Genomic DNA, 21,067 nt, shown 5'->3' with positions numbered 1-21,067 from the left:
GGTCTTATGAACATTTTAACTGAAATTTGCTCCAATTGGTAACGGCAATTAGCACGAGCAGGTGCTTGCCGACTTGATTTGATGTGTTTTCGCTTAATTTATAAAATGTTCGTATGGTTAAATTTACATTTTATTATTATAATTTTGTTTCAGCATACATTTTCCTGGCATTTTGTGCGTGAATATGAATCTAAATTTATTGCCAAACTTGGTTCTGCCAAACCTGCCTCTGAGAAAGCCTTCATCGAGCCCCGTGGTTCATGCTCCCTCGCCATCTTCTGGACGGGCCCTCGCAGTGTCAGCTGCGCGCCCTGGCCCTGCCTCAGCGATCAATGGACCAGGTAAAATGCGTCGTCTTACAGCTGTTGTACTCAATATATAGGTTTGAAACATAAAGACATTTGAAGCTGTATCATATTCTCTTCACAGGGGTTTTTCTGTTACCAAGCGGCACCATGAACTCACCTGCTAGCAGAAGCCAAACCGCTGTAGGATATGTATATATGTTATGTTTATTGTTTTAGTTGAGTATTTTCTATTGTAGCCAATATTTTATGTTACATTTTACTGTGTTGTCTTTTTTTCCAGCCATTGGCTCACACACCAACTGCACTGACTGCAAATTTCTGCAACTTCTGTGGGAAGCAAGGTAGTTGAAGACTAGGTCTACTTAACTTTAGAACATCTATAGCTTACTTTAATTCTGTGTGTCCAGGAAATTTCCGTTGCAAACGATGCAAGAAGACACTCTACTGCTCCGTGGTGTGTCAGACGGAAGACTGGAAGGCACACAGGCATATGTGCAAGAATGTTGAAGCAGAACCAGCAAAGTAAATATTGAATTTTTATCCTGGTTCTGGTTTTTCAGGCTGTAGGAGAATGTTTGACTGTTTTGTATTTAAAAATAACATAACTGTATTTACAGAGAACAACCACCAGAAAGTTGTCTCTCACCAGTATCAGGAGACAAATCTGATTGTCTGGATGTCAGTACAACATCAGTATAGAACCTGATTTTAATATTGTGTAGTATGATTTTAATCAACATATGTATTTTTGTTGCTACGCACAGCAGAATTTAGACTTGACCAGTATCCAGAGAGTTTACATGAAAGACATACACTCAAAAGTCATTACAGGAACAGAAATACAGGTATAACAGGTTATTACAATGTGTTGTTGCTGAACTTTATTAATTTTGTCATTGTGATTGTGTTACAGGCAGCGCTTGTTGAGTTTCAGAGCCCTGGGCGCTTTTTTGTTGTTTCCCAAAGCGCTGATATTCTGGAGGCCTTACAAGTAATCACAATGGAGCTCCAGAAAACGTATTGCTTTCAAACAACAAGCGCACATAAACCGGTTGTGGATGAGGTGTGTGCTGTGCAGTACTCCTGTGATATGGTACGTTTTTTGTTTTGATTTCCCACATTTTATTTTTGTTTTAATTTCTTGGGTGTTGTTACTTACTACACCTTTATTCTTGCATGTCTTTTCAGAGCTGGTATCGTGGGCTTGTTCAACAGTTGGATGCTGACCTGGCTCATGTTCTTTATATTGACTTTGGCAATGAGGAGAAGGTCCCTTTTGAAAGAATTCGGCCGCTGACTGCTAAGCTGCAGCAGTATGGCCCGTGTGTGAGTCTTCAGTTTCATAGCTTTTATATTTGTACTGCCCATATCTTCACACATTTATTCAAATCATATAATTGTCTGAATTCTTCAGGCGATTGAGTGCAGTATTTCTGGAGTTGTTCCAGCAGCGAACAATTGGTCCGGAAAATGCTGCATCGCTGTGAGGCAGCTGTTGGAAGGAAAGATTGTTACTGTTAAAGTGTTGGGGACTTTGGGCAATGGCTGTATCCATGCAGTCGATGTTGTGCTTGCCAAAGGTAGGATTTTGCTACTTAAATAACTAGAACCCTTATTTGTTACAATAGGAAAATAATAAATGTTTTTTTTTTTTAGGAAATACTTTGAGTTCCTTTTTACTGGAGCATGAATATGCGGAAATGGTTGTGGACAATAAAGCGCCATCTGAACAAGATATAAGTACTGACAGCTTCAAACAAAAAACAATTGTGATTTCATTATGTCGAAATTATTTTGATATTTTGACTCTTTAGCTGCAATGGTAAATGCGTCTCTGGAAAATTTTAAACGTCTCTCAGTTGGGAAAGATGACAACTCGTGGGCTCAGGTTCCAGAGCCCCTCACACAAGCAGTGGGCGACTCCTTCACTGTTGTAGTCACCCACATTCAGTCACCCGACAAAATAGTTGTGCAGAAAGTAGATAATGCTGGTAAGTGTTGTAAAGTACTGTGATGTTTTGGTTATACAACATTACAAATGCTTTGGCACATATCATTACAAATTAATGTGCTTTTTTGTTTCCAGTGAGCATTCAGGATTTACAAATGAAACTAAAGGAGCACTGCAGCCAAATCCCTGCCTCAAGTGTTTTCCGACCTGCTCCAGGAACAGTTTGCTGTGCTGTATTTTCAGGTATAATGGTGTCTTGTAAGGCTGGCCGATAGGGCAAAAATTATCGATCTCTGCTTTTGATTCGATTTTATGTTTTTCATAATAAACAAACACATGTTTGATTTATGAATGTTCCTTATTATCACATGTATTTTATACGAACCTCAGCTCAAACAATAATTTTCCTCCATTATCATTTAACACAAAAATGTCTCGTCTAAACTTCAAAACTAGGAGCTGTTTCTGTCCCATGGCGATCATTGAGATTGTATCAAAATCGCAATCCCTTCTTTGGTCAATTTTGATTAATTGCCCTGCCCTACTGTCTAGTTAAAATTAAAATTGACCATATTTTTAATTCACAATCATGCATTTTGTTTCAGAGGACAAACAGTGGTACCGGGCTAAAGTGCTGGCTTATTCAGCAGAAGAACGCGTTTGCGTCGGTTATCTGGATTTTGGCAACTCTGAAGATGTAGATCTAACCAGCCTGCGTCCCATTAGCCAGTCTCTATTGGCGACACCAATGCAGGCTATGGCTTGTGGCCTGGCAGGTAATTTACATTACATTAACAGTTGTATTTAGAAATGCATACTATTGATCAGTTTTGAGTAAAGTATGATTTGTCTTCAAGGTATTCAGCCTGTTGAAGAGAGTTGGTCCACAGAGTGCTTGCAGGCCTTACAGAGCAGAATCTCAAACCGCTTGTTGCTTATCGAAATCCAGGGCGCTCAAGAAGGCAAAGTTTTAGTGAATTTGATTGACGAAGCCAGTGATCCCCAGGCCAACATTGCAGAACTGCTGATGTTTGCTGGTTTTGCAGCACCTGTTGTAGATACAAACAATGATGATCAAACTGCTGCTCCAGAAGTGCCTGGTAAAGTATTTTGTCTTGTCACCCCTTATAAATATGAGAAAAGAGTGCAGTAACAAAAACAAAATGACCAAAAAATATTCTATGAGGAAGATAGAAGATGCAATATTTGAGTCCAAGTAACACAATTTACCCAAAAATACCAAAAATGTACTTTCAAAATATAACATTTTATTCTTTCAATCGTGTGTGTCTGGAACCAATTGTTTTTTGTAGTCGCCAAGTTAATATTTTTAACAAAACATTAAGTTTGACCAGAAAATATTCTTTTGGATTGGCACGAGTGGTGGTGCACGGTAATGTATGTGTCTTGAGCTAATAATTGAACAGCAACAATGTTCTTAGTGTCCAGTCCTGAAGCCGAGGCTCTGGTGTGGTCTTGTGCTGAGCTCTCTCCAGACGGCCAAGCGGTGCTTCTAAGAGTCAGTTGTGTGGAGAACCCTGGGAAGTTTTTCTGCCACATTGTCAATCCCACAGGTAAAAGGCGATTGTATTTTTCCACAATATTGATTGAAATTCTCAATAACTTTCATCAATTTATGCTTGTAAAATGATTGGGTTTTATCTCAGACAATCAGCGCTTAATGGAACTCGAAGCAGAATTGAAGCCTTATTGTGAGGCGGAGGCTTCACCATTTCATCCAAAAGTAGGAGAGCCTTGCTGCGCCATTATCACTGGTAAGCTGTCGTATCCAGACATGTTTCCATTTTATTCTTTGTAATTTAAAGTTAATGATTTACATTAGATTGACCTAAAATGTTTTTTCTTTTCAGAAACTGGTGGCAAGTGCTTCCGGGCTCTGGTAAAGCAGCTGTGTGAGGACGAGGTTTTTGCTGCCCTTGTTGACTATGGCCATTGTATCAGTGTGAAGAAGAGCCACTTAAGATCCATTAAATCCGAGCTCTTGGCATTCCCCTTCCAGGCTTTACCCTGTTGGCTCACAGGTACAATTTCATTTTATAAATCTGGTAATATATATCTGACAGCATTTAGCTTTTCTTCAAATTGTAGTTTGTGAAATTAATATTTTACAGCATAATTATGACTTTGTAGGTATCAAAGTAGTTTATTTATTCAATTACCATCATAATATTACAGACTGAAAACCTCTCCAATGTAGCCAGGGTTCGGATCACTTCCCCTCACTTCTCAAACCGTTGTGTTTTCAGGCGTTGTCCCGGAGGGGTCGGAGTGGACCGCTGAAGCCCTGCTCTGGTTCCAGAGTATGGTTGAGGGTGAGGTTCTCTCTGCGCGGGTGCTCTCTGTCACCGATGAGGGTTATGGAGTTGAGCTGCAGAGCAAAGGCCAAAATGTGGCCACTGCCCTGGTCGCTGAACATTTAGCCAAATTTATTGAAGATGAAGGGAAGCAGGAGGCTGTGTCTGGCAAGCTGAATGAAAATGTTACCGAAAACCGGCAAGAACAATCACAGAATCCACCAGAACAAGAGCGGACACTGAATGACGCTGCTCCTTCTCTAGTGAAAGGTGGGCTGGATTTTTCATGGATGTGTGAAATTGTTAAAACTTTGATATTGTGTTAATTTCTCTATTTGCAGTGCCATCTTTCCCCGTGGATTGGAAGACAGTGGTGCTGCCTGTCAATGAGACCTTTCAGCCTTGTATTGCTGCTGTATCAAACCCTTCTCTTTTCTACCTGTTTGGCCCCAGACAAGGTTCAATATGTGTTCAACATGTTTTTAAACATTTTATTTGCCATATGCAACAATGTAAACACGTTTTGTTTTGGGTGATAGTTGCTGAGGAGCAGATTCAGGAAATGATGCTTCTATTGGCTGAACACTGTAACAGTCAAGTTTCTCAGCCTTCTACCAGTGACTTGGGCAAACCCGTAGTAGGAGCTGCATGCTGTGCCCGATTTACTGGTAAATAAACACCCCAATTAAGGAGCTAGTCTTACTGGCATCACAATTTACAACAGCAGTTTCATTCGTGTGATAAATTTTGGCTCAGCAGTGAAACACCAAGTGTCACGTGAGGTATGACAGAAAACAAACTCAATTGGTTTAACACTACTGACAAAATGAAGTGCCATGCTATAGTAACAACACACTTATTAAATGAAATTAAACCATTGCCATGATCAAAACACATTTCATAAATATATTTGATATATGTATACTATAAATGCATAATGCAATTTTTTGGAAATATGCTATTTTTTTAGTAAAGCACATTATTAATGTCAGTAATTTGAGGACTTTTTGGATGTTCGTGGCAGGGAAATCCCTCGCAATAATGACAATAATCTACTAACATTACAAGCCAGCAGAGTGGAGCTACTCCTGCTTAAGACACACATTGTCCTATTTCCCATTTTTCCAACTGGTTTTATGTTTTCTTCCATGACTTGTCTTGTCGGCTGCTGCCCGTACACATCTAAGCTGGTAATTTGGTGTCTGCTCATAGATGTAATTACACAGCATGTGCGAAGTAGAGTGAAGGAGTGGCACTTCTTTAAACACAGTATGCAAGTAGAATGGCCAGGCATACATTCCATAGAACGGATAACAACAGGGTCTTTATTATGGAGGTTTTTGGAAACGCACTGTAAAAAACAATTCATGTAGCCCCTATAAATGCTTGTGTTTCAGAATTTGAAAAGCGCGTGATTGATTTGGCATCTATTGATAAAAATGCCTAATTTTTCAGCTGACAACAACTGGTACCGCGCTGTGGTCCTGGAGCTGTGTGATCAAGAGGCTACTGTCGTCTATGCAGACTATGGGAACTCTGAGAAAGTGTCATTGTCCAAAATCTTGCCCATCCCAGCTAGATTCCTCCAGCTTCCTTTTCAAATCAGTCGATGCTCTGTTATTGGTGAGAAAGCACATAGTATTACAAGATTGTTTTGACACCATCACAGCTTAATAAATTCTTTCAATGTTTTTTGTGTTCGTCTCAGACAAAGAGCTCACCCCTGTGGAGTGGCCAGAGGAAGTGCGACAGATGTTCGTGGGTGCTGCACTACAGCACGGGCTTCTTGCCACTGTCCAGTCGTTCGATGGTTTCTCTAACATGCTCTCGCTGTCTCTGCCCACTGAGAGCGGAGGGGTGCAGGTCCACGCCATCATTTTAGATGCACTACAGGCACTTTCACAGACTGATCCAGCCCCCGACCAGACTCAACCCGATAAGACACCTGCAAACGGCACGTCAATCGCTGATGCTAAAACTGAAACATGCCCAGCGCCCAATGTGCCTCCTGAAATGCCGCACAACATTGAACATGGCACTACCGCCCATGAGACTCTGCCCCCGGAGCCAGCACCTCTGATTCCAAAGCTGGCCAAAAATACTGAGGCTGCAGAAGGTCAGTGTTATTGTGAGATTTATTGTTTCACATTGAATCTCTGTTTTTGACCTGTTTTCTGAAGCGTCTGAATCTTTACAGTCGATCCAGTTCAGCGTATTCTCAAACATATGGAACCTCCATGCACTACTGATGCAAAGACTCTAGGTGTGTATTGAATAAATGTCATTTACTATCTTGTCATTGTGCACTACTGTATTTTGACTAATTTCATATGTTTGACTTTAGATGCATTAGCTTCCAGCTGCTGTTGTCAAAGTCTTAAGAATAAGGTATGTTTTTAGTGAGTAATTGTTAATAAGCTATTTAATATAAATTTTGGCAGTGAAAGTATTGTCTAATGTCCTCACAGATTGATCAACTGGAACAGCTCATACAAGTGCAACTTTCCCTCATCAAGAAACTTATTGCACAGTCCAAATAGTTTTCCCCCTACCTTTCTAATTTACTTTTAAAAATATGTTAATTTAAGTTTAAAGTAAATGCCACGAAGCATGTTGTTTTAATTCAAAGCTAAAAAGAGGATTTTATTTCTGCACATTTTAGTCATATTTTACACAGTTCTGTTAGTTACAATTGTAGGTCTATAAAGCTCCTGGTCAGTTTGTGCCCCACATAATTGAGCTGTTGACCCTGGGTTCTTGTCTCTTGTATTTTATTGAGCGTTGCGCCTGTTCAGTCCTAATCATCTGTTGTTTGATCCAACCTTATTTGTGTTCTTCATAAAATCATCTTTGAAACGAAATGTGTGATCTTTTGAAGTGTTTTTTTTTTTATTGAACCAATTGCATCCTTATTGCTGCCTTATTGTTTTTATTAACTTGCAGTGTTGTTGTGTGTTGACAAAGAGCAGAAAGGGAGTAACAAAGGCCCAGCAGTGATTAGAGGAGTGCGCAGTGGGTTGTTCCAGGACAGTTAGACTGGAGGCAGGTATGCAGCTGCGGGTGGGCATGGCGGGAGGTGGGATCGGCACTTGCCTCCTGTTCTCCGCACAGCTCCACTGGATTAGAGCGCAGCACCGTAACATCGAAGTGTGTGGAGCCCGGACTAGCTCCTCTTTGGAGCGGATTATTGGAAAGGATATTGGACAGCACAGGGTAAGATGATTTTGTTTTCCTAATGAAGGATGAACTGCGTGCGTAGAATAATGGCTGATCATTTTGACAATCTTTTTAATTTTTCATGGTTTCTGAAGCTTTGGCTTAATCGCATAACATACTGACACAATACAGTAATTCAATTTAGTTTCAAGCCTGTATAAATTAATAGGCTATGGAAACAAAACCCTGAAAATGATCGAAATACTGTATTTGGGGCAGATGAAATATGCTTATTTTTTGCTTAAGTAAATTTATTACCATCATTTCCAAAGCTTCAAACCTAAACATTTTAATTCAGTAATTACCTCTTGTCAACACATCTTCTGACTAAGTGCGTTGACGGGTAATTAGTTTCGTTTTCTAGAGTAAACTTGCCAAATTTGTAGTGGTCAGGTCTTCACCTCTGTCCTATCCTGACCCATAATGACACATTTAACTCAGGACAGATGGCACAAGTCAAGGGGCAGTAGAAGTCTGATAAAGCACTGAGCAAACTCCCAACTCGAGTTCATGGTTAAGTAGGTCTATATGTTTTTTGTTTGTGCTTTACTCTGAGCAAGGAGACTGCAACAGATATTGGTATGTGATTTCAAAGGCATAGAGCTTTTGTATGAAGTTGGTCCAAAACTCACACTCCTCTCTAATTATGGACTTGACTTTAGACTGGTCTAGGCCCTATATAACAGCTGTTTGACGTCTCCCTGCTCATATAAAGTTCAATTTCTGCAACATCCGAACATTTTTAGTGTTTTTTTTTTTCTTTTTTAGTGCGTGCCATTCTGGATTAATGTTTCCTTCATCTTTCCAGGAACGTATTTGTGCCTAGACCCTGGCTGTAGTGAAAGACGGGGCTGAAGTGTTCACTGACAGACAGTAGTGAGGCAGGGAAGAAGAATTCTTGTGAAGCAGCAGCCAATTTCAGGACCGGTGTGTATGCCAACAGTGCTGTAGTCAAAGTCTGTTAGCAGGTGTTTTTGGTATTCCAAAATATTTACTCTTGCAATAAACATTACCTTATTGCATCACTATTTTATAATAAATGTGTGTGTTTGCCTCCTGAAGGTGCACGCTGTCGTGTTCTTGGGCAAGACACTTCACCCACCTTGCCTCCAGTGTCTGCGTACACTGGTGAATGAAAGAGAGAATGAATGGATGAGTGGTTCCTTTCCTGTAAAGCGCTTTGAGTGTCTAATGTAGGTAGAAAAGCACTTTATAAGTTGAGACCATTTATCTAGATTTTCCAGTAGCTTTAAATATTATACCTCCATCCACATGTGGTCATTAATAGCACAAAGGAGAATAAATTTGAGTCCACCTCCAATTCATTAGTGAGATTCCTTGTTCTCTGTCTAGACGTCCCATCTCAAACATGAATGGTCCATGAGTAGCATGTGACGATGTTTATGAGAGCATGTCTACCTGTCAGCTCCTCAGATGCATATCCCAGACCGACAGGCTCCTGAACTACGTCCGCGCGGCTAACAATTCGGACCTTGTGGTTTTGAAATACACACCACCCAATCTGTGGAGTGACATGTCCAATACACATGAAACAGACAGAGGCAGGATATTATGGTCCGGCTTATCAGTAACCTGGGCTTAATCAAACCCTGTCCACAGCTCCTTAACTTCTTATTAGTCTCTCACAATGGGCTTGTTCAATACAACGATAAGGAGTCAACTTTTAATCACTGTCGCCATGGGTTGTTACTTATGTTTGAGAAATTCTGAAGGCTTCATATTACTCAATCTTTTCCAAACATAGGCAAATGTCTGTTTCAGTTCCAGGTCTGGGTAAGAGTTAAAGGTGCATTATGGAACTTAAATAAACAAAACTTTATATTTGTGTGTATTTGACCTAGTGGCTGTATGGGTGGTTAGCATGTTGCCTTTACTCTCGATCACGATAGCCTCTATAACGCTCCAGGATCAATTGTTTTGTAGGTTTCCTGGTGGTCAGCAGTGAAAATCTTCAAAACAATTGATCCTGGATCGTCCTAGAGACCACTGTGATGGAAAGTAAAGGGGCCTTGCTGACCACTCACACAGCCACTGGGTCACGACCAGGTCAAATATGCACAAATATATTAAAAAATCTGCATCAAAAGTCGCGTAGTGCACCTTTAAGTAAGGATGGGCATCTGTCATAAAACTACAGCTGTGAGAAGGGATTGGGAGGTCGATGCTCCATTATACCACAGGTGTCCAACCTTTTCTTCCCATGAGATATATTTGTATTTCGGAGTATCTTCAAGATACAAGGGTACACCATCAACCCCTTTAACACGAAGATATACTGTAAATATAGGTTCCTCCTGAGGTTCCTTCCTGCATTTGGCTCACTATCGGAGACCAAAGGTGTTATAAAACAGCTTCTATCCTCAGCCATTATACATGTTACCTTTATGCCCTCATGCCACAACACACAAAGAGGATTATCTTTCTATTGTGGAGACAGCTGAGTGTGGGGTGGTAGTCAAAACAGAGATTATGCTTGTCGATTGTCATGGGAAACAATATACTGTGTACCCAAGTAGCATTATAGAAGGAAATACTGCTGCTTATCTAACAAAGGCTTAAATACTTGCATATTTCAAGTGTGATATGTTGAGATGTAGTGGCAAGATACGAGGCCTTTATAGTCTATGGTATTCAAGCCTGATGCATTCTTTATTGCACTTAGTAGGTTTTTACAGGAGGAGCTTGTTGTGCACCTATGTATAACAAGGAGGGCTTTTGAGTTGATCAATCCAATGGTCGAGCACTAACAGGTTCAAATAAAGCCACAACACACACACAAATTCTACAAATGAAAGAGAGTTTCTTCTTTTTCCGTTTGTCCAGGTGCCAGAATGCTCTGTAAGATCCACTTCTCGCTCTTCTCCGCGCTGCTGCTCTCCCAAGGTCAGTTAACGTCTTTTATCTTTGCAGGGACTAATCATAAGAACCACTTGAGATTGCATTTGAGCTGCTTTTGTTCTGGTTTAAAGTTCTGGTTTAAAGTTGTTCATATAGGTTTGTACCATATGTGTTATTTATTCATATTTGCTGGTTTCCTGGTGCTTTTGTGTAGCTCCAGAGCAGTCGTGTTTTATGGTTCACTGTATTGGAGACCTGGTATTTGCCCTGAGGCAGAGGCAGGAGTCCTGGGGTCATATAATCTTTTTTGGTTGTTTTTAAAAATGACAGCTTTAGCACCATCTCAAGTATTTATTAGCGAGTGTTTTAAGACTTTGAACTTGAAAACCAGACTGCCCCATCCTTTTGGACATCCTTCTGTTGCCTCCTGTGCTGACAGGGCGGATGACATGTTGTAACTCCTAACTGCGTCCTGTTAATCAATTCAAATTTCACTTTTGAACTGTGTGTAAAAGCAATATATCAACATGTTGCAGTTTTACAATTTTGAACAAATTTTCTCATTTGACTGGGAGGCTCTAAGTATAAAATAAGGAGGCACAGGCGTTAGTGGTCATGTTTCACAGGTAGAAAGTGCTGGGTTAGATCTCCGGACTGGACGAAGCCTTTCTGTGTGGAGTTTGCATGTGTCTGTGATGGATTTTCTCTGGGCGTTTCGTTTTCTCCTACAACTAAAACATGACAATATGTTTGGATTAATGAGAGTGTCTTTGAGAGTGTGTGACAACGAATGGAAAATAGTCCATGACATTGAAATGCACAGTTATATGTTTTAACTACATATTTTGCAAATTAGTGCAAATAAGTAAAACCCTGAATCGTTGCAAAACTTTTAATAAATGTATTTTTTGTTCATGCAACTAAGGGCATTGTAACATTACATCCACTGAAAGTCATTTAGCTGGAGGCAGTAGGAGGAACAGATAGACTTTTTGTTCCCAACTTTGGGGCCCCACTGACCATAAAAAGGTGAAACTTTCACTGAGAGGCCATGGGAGTTTGGAGTCAGGATTGACGTCTGAATTAAGGGCAGATGAAAGAGTCTGAGTCAGAGGTGAGTGGCGAGGTGGGAGTTAGCAGGGGGTACTTTCTGTAGAGATTAGGTCAATTTGTGACTTATTTTTTTCACGGTCTTCTTTGTTGATAAGCTATGGCAAAAAATAATTGTGGGTTTAGTATTTTTGGGGAAAATTTCCAGAAAAGGCAACTCAGGGACTAAAAAGAATCTGGTGCTTTTTATTTGTTGGATTTGATGTTCTTTTTTTTTGTCTTGTTCTTTTTAACATTTTTGCCTCTGTTGTGGCATGGGTCCAAAGCCACTGTCTCAGTCAAGAAAGTGTCCTATGGCCCTCGCTGTTTTTGTATTATTTTTTTCAACCATTGCAGAGTCCATTTACCCCAAAACTACTAGTAGATTTTTTTTTCTTCCATTAGCTCTTTTAAGTGCTTTAAAATGTGTCATTGTCAAATTGTCCAACAAAATTTTGGTTTCAGAGCGTGGTGTCCTGCACTGATCAGCTCCTCCACCTCCTCCTTCTTTCTCCTGCGCCGCTCCCCCACCTCCTCTCGCTCCTTCTCATCTTGATCTTTGTCCTCTTCCTTCTCCCCTGGCTCTGACGCCATACTTCACCTCAGGGTTGCCTAAGTAGCATATGAATATAATCCATTTTCTCCAGTGAACAACAATATCATAGGGATAGACGGCTTGCCTGGATACCTCCTCTTTTGATCCTTTTTTGTTTCCTCTAGGGGGCTCTTGGTGCCATTTCAGTGTGTCAGAAGAACATTTACCAAAGTTTATTTATTATATTTTATATTTAACTCAGTGGTCCAAAACTGCTTTGAGACCCAAATACAAATATTATTTCAACTTATAATCAAAACAATTGATTATTGCGAATTTGGGCCTGTTTTGATCATTTTAAAATATTAGAAAAGATGAAATTTTGCATCGTCTATCCATCCACACAAATAAAGAATTGAAATTAAGTTCCAAGCGGTAACAGTATTTTGAGCAGAATTTTTTTTTTAAATGGCGTGTTAACAATATATCAAAGGCTGTAGTTCCTCACAAAAGTATGTTGATTTAGCATGAGACTTCATGAGACTGTCATCCAAAGCTATCAAATCAATTTAGCTATAGTGATGTTGGGCAAAGTCCTACGAGCCACTTTGAACTATTCTTATTACAGTACAGTAAGTGGATGTATGTTTAAATTATGCGCTGCTTCATTAACTATACATTTTTTGTGTGCTTAATCTGTCAAAAATGTTTCCTCACAATGGCTTCTTTGTTTTGACCTGAACAGTCCTGGGATGACCCCTGGCAGGTGGCTCTGTTCTCCTCATCCCAACACTGTCTGCTTATGATTCTGCACAGTGCCTCTTATTGCCATGTATGTCAATGGGGAAACTAATAAACCATTTTCATCGTCGCCTTAACTCTCCACTGCTCCGGCGTTAGCAGAGAATTATGGAGGTTTCTGTCGGGTTAAGCCAGGGTTGGTACTAAATTTCAACCCAGGCATGTTCTTCTAATTGTGAGTTCTTGGAAGATTCCTTTGATGTTTCCTGTCCTGTCTTCCTTGTATTTCCTTTCTTCTTCTTCTTCTTCCTCCAGTCCTGACACTTGAAGATATACTACCCATTTTAACTAGTCACTGAATGCTAAATGAAATCGAGGATGACAGCGTGTGGTGTGTCTCTTTTTGTGATTCAAGGCAGGAAGTTTCAAAGAGCAGAGTTGGTGAAATTAGTCACGCGTGAACTGGACGTTATTGTTGCCGTGGGAAACGGGGTCGTGTCGAGATAGTATTATAAGCAGTTGTTCGTGGACCGCATCACCTTCTGAAATGCCTCATACTAGAGCCTATTTTAGGATGCATAATATCTTGTACTTTAGTGTAAGCCTACCTCTTAACTTTAAATGTTAGTCCTTAATTGGCTATCATCGTAAGGGCAAAGAGGATGCCATAATATAATTGGCAACAAGAATTTATGTTCAGTTTTAACTGGTGTGCAAAGGTTAATAGTTTTAAATATGATGGAAGAGGATAATTTGATTTTACATTTTGTGATAATTGCACATATTAAATAACCTAACCGTAGCATCGATCTTGGTCAGTTTCTGGTAATGTTATTTTGCTTGAATAATCATATGTTTCCCTCCACCCCCCTTCTTTTAGTTCAGCCCGTGGCTTCAGTGCAGGAGATCCAAACCAGCCATGACAACATTAACAAGATCAACGCAGCAGGGGAGAGTGAGCACATCTTAATAAATACAGTATTATGCTAATATATCCATGTCAAAAAAATCTAGAAGGTTCATAGGTTTTGCACGTTTTGAATCATCGGTATATTCTATGAACTTTGCAAATGATTTCAAATATCGCTCATTTTTGCCTTTGCAATGGTTTTGTCCATTTGCTGCTGGAAAAAAAGGAAATAGAGCTTCTTCACGCCCCATATTTATTCTATTTTCTGTAGGAAGAAATCGTTTTCACTTGCAATGGCTCATTAGCAAACCCACCATGAAAATCCTATATGCACTTATTATTATTATTATATATTGCGTATATCATAATAATTGGATTTGGAGAATACACTGATTGATCTGAGTTTGTTCTTATCTTGTTGCTATCTAAAGTGATGAAGTGTTCGGCAGCCATGGACATACTGTTCCTCCTGGATGGTTCCTACAGTGTGGGAAAAGGCAGCTTCGAGAGATCCAAGCACTATGCCATTAAACTGAGTCAGGCATTGGATATCGGGCCAGACAAGGTTGGCATTCGCTTCGTTTTCTTTATTTTTCCCGTTATATGTGGTTGTTTATTAATATCCACTTTTTTTGGTAGGTTCGAGTGGGTTTGATGCAGTTTGGGTCCATCCCACGTCTGGAGTTTTCTCTGGACAAATTCACCACTAGACAGGAGCTAAAGAAGCACATGAAGAAGATATCTTACCGGTATTTGCTTTTCTAATTAATCCCCGTATCATGTGCGTGTGGATTCAAGGGTTATCCATGTGCGCATGTGAAGGGAAATCAAAAAAATTATTATCACTACTTTTATAGCTCCTTATGCCTCAGTTTACATGCACCGACTACATAGAATGTACAATTAACCTGTAAAGAACTGATGCATGTACACCTCATGTTGTTTTTATTTTTCATTTCATTTCTGTTTCATAATGTCAACTATGTTTGGTTATTTAAAAAAAATGGCAACAGCCAGAGGTCAGTCTGAAAACCTATACCTGGTCAGACCGGTTTGCTATACTGGCCTTTGTTTTGGAAAAGCTCGACAAAGCAGGTGAATGAGCCATTAATTAAAACCAAAGCAGTAACAGGCGTTGAGACGAGACGCTGATGCCACTCTTCAGCAAAGTGACTTATCCAGTGTGACCAAAGTTGGGCACACTAATTTGACATGTTTTCCCTGAGGCATTTGATCCTGTTCATTGGGTGTAAATGTTGCGTACAATGACTTTTAGGGCCCATCTTGTATTTTTAAGCTTGTGTTGGTCTTGCACATTTCATATCTAATAAAGACACTATTGTCTGTCTGACACTAAAATATTATCAACATACTACATGGACACAGTGAAACTCACTTGTGCTGTCCAGGACAGTAAGAAAGCCAGACATTTTATCCAAGCTACTGTATAGCACTTAATATACATTCACTATAATATGAGCTGCCTCTGTGTTTGTTTTCACACCAATCTGAGTCCTGAAGTTATAGTTCCACATGGTCAACACCATGTTTTTTTTTTTTTTGCAAAAATATACATTTCTCTATTAATTACAACAAAAATACAATAAAGCAAACAACTGTTAAAATACAAATTTGGATTCCGTGGCCATAAGACTGTTGGAAGAGTTAAACATTTTTTTTAAAAAGGGAGGTCCTAGCAAAATGGAAAATTCACAAGCTGTTCATTTCTAAAATTGCTTGTCAGGTACCCCTTAAATTCCCCCATAGACCCATGCTGAGTGACACAGCCATAGTCCAGGATGTTAAGCATTTGTGCAGCCAGAACAAAACACGACCTCCACACTACCCCCGCCACAGGCAGCATCCCATCAGGCAACACAAAGTTTGGTCTGCGTACATTGTAGGGTAGAACCTTTTGTGTGGGACGGTATTGGTCCAATGCTTTGGGTGAAAGCCCATGATACATTTTATATGCAAAACACGACAGTGCAAAGTTACGTCTTGTTTGCAGTGTGATCAGACCTAGCCTTCTGTAATGCTCAGGTGCTGTTTCTGCACGGTATGGCAGCTGGAGAATTATGCGCATACATCTCCGCTGTAGGCTTTCTAGACAGTTCACCAATGTTTTTCCAATACCACATAGCAGCACTGAGCAGTACTCCAATCGAGATCTGATGTAGGCCTTGTATATGCGCAGCAGTAGTTCAGTACTTCTTGGTGGCAGCTTTGTTTTACGAAGTCTCGGAGCAAAAATTTCCTTACGAGCTGCTTTGCAAGTCTCCTCGATGTAACGCTTAAATTTGCGGTCACTCGTGCACCATGCACTCTCATTCAAACACAATCTCCCATTATCACATTTTTAACTTCTCTACCTGCCAGGATCTATGCGCCATAGTCCATCCATGCTTCAGTTATTGTATTATAATTTAGATGGGACACAACGTATCCTGCATAATTGAGGTTTAAAAATGTTTTGTTTGTGTAGCACTGACATTTTTGTTTTTTGAACAATGTATTAATTAATTGGTAGCCTGAAATTTCTTGATTTCTTGAGATGGGGAAAAAAGTTATTTTCAGATTACGGCAGCAGGCTTAACCCTCTGTCAGTAGTCATGAAAGAAGAGAGAAATTTGAGAAAACTGGTAATCCGGAATGTGACTTTTCGTGTATTACTTCACTACAATGGAGTCTGTGTATTTGCTGACTTACAATAATCCATACATACTGCATTTGCTTAGAATGTTTATTTTTTTATTTCAATGATTTACCACTGATGACATTGTCACATTAAGGAGGCTCTTTGCATGGGTGACTTTGGTGTACTAAACATTGTCTGTAAAAGGGTCTCAATTACAGAAAATCATTAACTAACTGAATGACTCACTTTTTATTACAGGGGAGGCAGCACTCAGACCGGCCTGGCGCTCAAGTACATCCTGAGAAAAGGTTTCCAAGGTGGCCGTAACTCGTCGGACGTGGCGCGAATCACCATCCTCCTGACAGACGGCAGGTCCCAGGGCAATGTGGCGCAGGCAGCCGCACAACTGAAAGAGACTGGAGTGGTCCTGTTTGCCGTAGGACTGCGCTACCCACGGTACATCAATGCACAGAACTACTGTAACGATTCTTCAAATGTTTGTGTTATTGACTTCATTTGTTTTTTCAGGTGGGAAGAGCTGCATGATATGGCCAGTGAGCCCATTGAGAGCCACGTGTTTTTTGCCGAGCACTTCTATGACGCTGTCAATGGGCTTTACACCACACTGACCACCTTCTCTGTGTGCAGTGCAACACCCACAGGTAATAATGATATAGTCATGTGTAAAGTACTTGGAAGGTTGCGTATTTTATGAGGTGTTTGACAAGTTTAACCTCTTAACACCCACCTGAACAGGGCACACTTTTTCCAGTTTGGCATAACCCAGATCTTAAAGCTTCTTGGAAAAAGCGCCAAAATAGCGAGGATGAAAACACAACTAAATGTGTCCTTCAGGTTGTCAGGTGGAGTCGTTCCCGTGTGAGAGGAAGACATTAGAGACAGTCAAAACGCTGCAGGGAAACTTCATGTGCTGGAAAGGCTCCAAAGGATTCGCCCCGTACACATCTCTCTGCCCGTACTACAGGTGAGTGCGAGTGTAAATGATAAGCATACATCTTTCAGATTTCATGTTGCCACGCAGTTGTTTACTTGTTTTGGGAGTGCTTTGAAACGACCTTAAGCAGCAAGAGGACTTATGGGTAAAATATAATAGAACAAGGAGTTTTCAAGGAATTCTGGTGTGAAATTGAAGTCCATTATCATTTGCATTGTTCTATCTTTTGACACAGAACGATCCAGAAAATCATAAAAGTGAAACAGTGCATTATATTACATCATTTCTTCTATTCATTGAGCGCAGAAAGTACCGGCGACTCCCTTTATAGCTTTTCTGTGCAAGGCAAAATGATACCCGCCTAATGCAAAGAAAAATAAGTGTAATACATTCTTTATTCCTTGTGTGTGTGTAGTTATAGCAAGGCTTATAAAAGACACCAGACTGTCTGTCATCGGACAATATGTCCAGGTAAGTCCTGTGTTTATACATTTTAAGCTTTGTATGCAGTATATTACTAAGCAGATGTTAAATATTTCTGCAGATCCCTGTGACTCCCAGCCCTGTCTGAATGGTGGAACTTGTGTCTCTGAGGGAGCTGAAGGATACCACTGTGTGTGTCCCCCTGGCTATGGAGGACACCATCACTGTGGTGGGTCTCAGCATTTACAAAATGTTGAAATATTCCAGCATTATGGAGTATAATATAAACTCCCTAAACTGATGAGATTTAGAGCCACAATGTGGAACATTCCAACTCAAAACATAAGCAAACACGCCAGCAATAACACTCTCACTTAAATTAATTATTTTAGTTACTCTTCTTACAGGCTGAAATGTGGCTTTAACCTTTGAAATACCTTTTCTCACAATTGGCAGTCATATTTGCAATTTTGAAATTAATCATTACAGTTTCAATATTCATTTATATGTGTATGTGTTTATATGTTATTCTCTCCCTCCGCAGCTCCTGCCATCTCTCTGGACTGCTCTGTAGACCTGCTTTTCTTACTAGAGGGATCTTCCACATTGACACTAGAGGGCTTCCTGCGTCTCAAGTCATTCCTGAAGCGCTTCCTCCAAACTGTGATGAGCAACGAGACTCCCAGTAAGATCGGCCTGGCTGTTTTTGGTGATGAGACCAAAGTGGAGGCCCAAGTTGGAGTTTTTAAAGGTGATCTAAAAGGTCTGCTGAGGGCTGTGGACGCTCTTCAACCCGTGGGAGGGGAAACGAAGACGGGACAAGCTCTTCGCTACGTGACCCGCAACGGGTTTCAGAGTGCGCAAGTTTTTGCCGACGTTGCAGATGATTTGCCACGGGTGGTTGCGCTGCTAACAGCCACTCCCGCGGTGGACGATGTAGTAGAAGCGTCCAAGTACGCACGGGACAGGGAGATCTTCTTGGTGGGGGTGGGTCCCGAGAGTCTGAAGGGAGAACTAAATAATATCACAGGGAATCCCCAGAGGACGCTCACATACTCCACACCGGACTGGTTCAGCGCAAAGATACCGGAGCTGAAGGCCAAAATCTGCAGTGTGGACATTCAAGGTACTGGACAGTATAGTCATAATGGAAAATAAAATCACTGTAATTAATATACAATAACCATGCATCTTAAATTTACTGAAATGCTGCAGTACATTTTCCACTTTTGTGTAACCGCACTGTGATTGCAGGTTGTTTGGGCCAAGCCGTTGACCTTGCTTTTGCTGTGGATGCCTCCGGTGGCGTTGGGAAGGATAACTTCTCCACTCTGCGTGACTTTGTGAGCAGCCTCACCGTGCAGTTCGACATCAACCGTGACGTGGCTCAGCTGGCTCTGGTCACCTACGGCCGCAGCGCTAGGACCGTCTTCCACCTGGACACCCATGAGACCGGGTCCTCCATCCTCAAAGCAGTCCAAGAGGCAAACTACGTGGGAGGGGTGGCGTCTACCGGGGCGGCTCTCCTCCACATCCACTCCAGCGTCCTGACCGTGGCCAAAGGGGCGCGACCCGGGGTCAACAAAGCCGTGGTGGTCCTGACAGACGGGTCGAGCGGGGAGGATGCGGTGGTCCCGGCGCAGAAACTGAGAGACAACGGAGTTTCCGTGTTTGTGATTGGGATAGGAGACGTTCAGAGAGAGAGACTGCTGCCAATCGCTGGGTCAGAGGAGCGCCTGATCTCTGTGTCGTCCTATGAGGATCTGAAGTACTTTGAGGACGTGCTGGTGCAGATGGTGTGCACAGGTAAAACAGCAGCTCTCTTTTAGTGATTTATGGCCATCAGTGCCAACTCACTTATGCCACAATTTGATTATTTCAAATAAAGAGCAGGCGTCAGATAACCCTATGGATAACTCACTGCTTTATCACATTATCCCAAAAGAAAATCCACTAATGTTGTATCTCTTTGATCTTAGTGATTGAATAGTAAATACTGAATTGTTATTGCAGAGGTAAAAAAGCCGGTGAACCTGTGCAAGCCCAACCCCTGTATGAACGACGGAGTCTGCATCATGTTGACTGGAGGGAGCTTTCGCTGCCAATGCCAAGGCTACGAGGGGCCCCATTGTGAAACAAGTCAGTCATGATAGAATCCGTGTTTGAACTTATCCGTGATGCTGAGGTGCTAAATTGTTTTAATGTTGTTGTTTTTGTTTTCAGGAAGCACAAGGTCGTCCTTCAGAGGGGATCAGCCCAAACCCGCCGGTCTCAGGAAGAAGAGCCGGCAGAAGAAAAGCCACAAGGAGCTGCAGTATTTGTACAAACAGCACCGCAGGAGACATGCCACCCACTGATAACACGTATGGACACTGTTTAATATAGGGGAGTTATAGGGAAAATATGCTACCATTGTTCGTTATTTAAGATTTTTTTTTATAAAACTACTGAAGTCACAACTCACTGTAGCTTTGGTGTATATGTATTTTGTATACAAACAATAAAGAGTGAATATATAGTGCCAAAGAAATACAGCTTGTATTTTTCAATAAAATCTTTTTTTTTCTGAGATTACTCCGGAAATTATCTTGCACATAAATACCTTCCTTCTGCAACCTCCGTTTATTTGAGTAGAAGCACGAGTACACTGACACTGTGGAGGTGAATATATATGATTTGCGTAACGCTTTATATTAAGGGAACAGGCCACCGTTTTTACAAACTGAGATATGCTCCTGAGCTTAGATGAGTTGATACGTACCTGTCTGGTCTTTGTGAGTGCCCGTGGAAGAGCGTGGTAGCTTCCAACTTTACCCCCATTGGGAGCTATAGGAATATACTGGGAGAGGCCAAACGCTAACAACATCTTTGGTCGTTTTGCGTGCACGCACAAAGACCAGACAGGTACGGATCAACTCGTCTAAGCTCAGGTAAGAACATATTTCCTTATGTAAAAACGGTGACCTGTTCCTTAAAGATGTGCTCGTTAAGTATTAATGAGGTACTTATAAGCATTAATAATATGCTTGTAAAGTTTTGACACACTACTTATACTTTTTTTCTGTTAACATGCTAATAAACCATGAATAATACGCTTATTCACAGCCAACCCTTAACCCTTACCCTA

At 40.9% G+C, this 21,067-nt stretch overlaps 2 protein-coding genes across 2 annotated transcripts; both read left to right on the top strand.

The window, feature by feature from the left end:
• Window positions 1-260: 260 nt before the first annotated feature.
• On the top strand, window positions 261-7,114 carry tdrd1 (tudor domain containing 1; the record flags this gene model as incomplete). The annotated part of the gene is made up of 24 exons (XM_079576859.1): window positions 261-341; window positions 589-649; window positions 716-830; window positions 926-986; window positions 1,076-1,153; window positions 1,222-1,401; window positions 1,497-1,634; window positions 1,723-1,888; window positions 1,965-2,048; window positions 2,123-2,299; window positions 2,395-2,502; window positions 2,865-3,035; window positions 3,117-3,359; window positions 3,702-3,833; window positions 3,927-4,034; window positions 4,131-4,301; window positions 4,527-4,844; window positions 4,916-5,032; window positions 5,114-5,242; window positions 6,030-6,197; window positions 6,283-6,690; window positions 6,772-6,837; window positions 6,919-6,962; window positions 7,043-7,114. 24 exons carry the CDS (start codon window positions 261-263, stop codon window positions 7,112-7,114), a joined length of 3,396 nt encoding a protein of 1,131 aa, XP_079432985.1.
• A 601-nt stretch (window positions 7,115-7,715) lies between these two features.
• On the top strand, window positions 7,716-20,324 carry vwa2 (von Willebrand factor A domain containing 2). Its single transcript, XM_079577743.1, has 14 exons — window positions 7,716-7,787; window positions 10,635-10,694; window positions 13,895-13,969; window positions 14,356-14,489; window positions 14,564-14,673; window positions 16,821-17,018; window positions 17,091-17,224; window positions 17,418-17,547; window positions 17,933-17,988; window positions 18,062-18,169; window positions 18,485-19,066; window positions 19,195-19,746; window positions 19,954-20,079; window positions 20,164-20,324. The coding sequence occupies exons 2-14, from the start codon at window positions 10,643-10,645 to the stop codon at window positions 20,295-20,297; spliced, it is 2,391 nt and encodes a 796-aa protein (XP_079433869.1). The 5' UTR covers window positions 7,716-7,787; window positions 10,635-10,642; the 3' UTR covers window positions 20,298-20,324.
• Window positions 20,325-21,067: the final 743 nt, after the last annotated feature.

Source organism: Gobius niger (genome assembly GCF_951799975.1).
Source record: "Gobius niger genome assembly, chromosome: 19".
NCBI lineage: Eukaryota > Metazoa > Chordata > Actinopteri > Gobiiformes > Gobiidae > Gobius > Gobius niger.
Note: the sequence above shows the minus strand (reverse complement) of the source record. Positions and strands in the feature narration are given on the sequence as shown.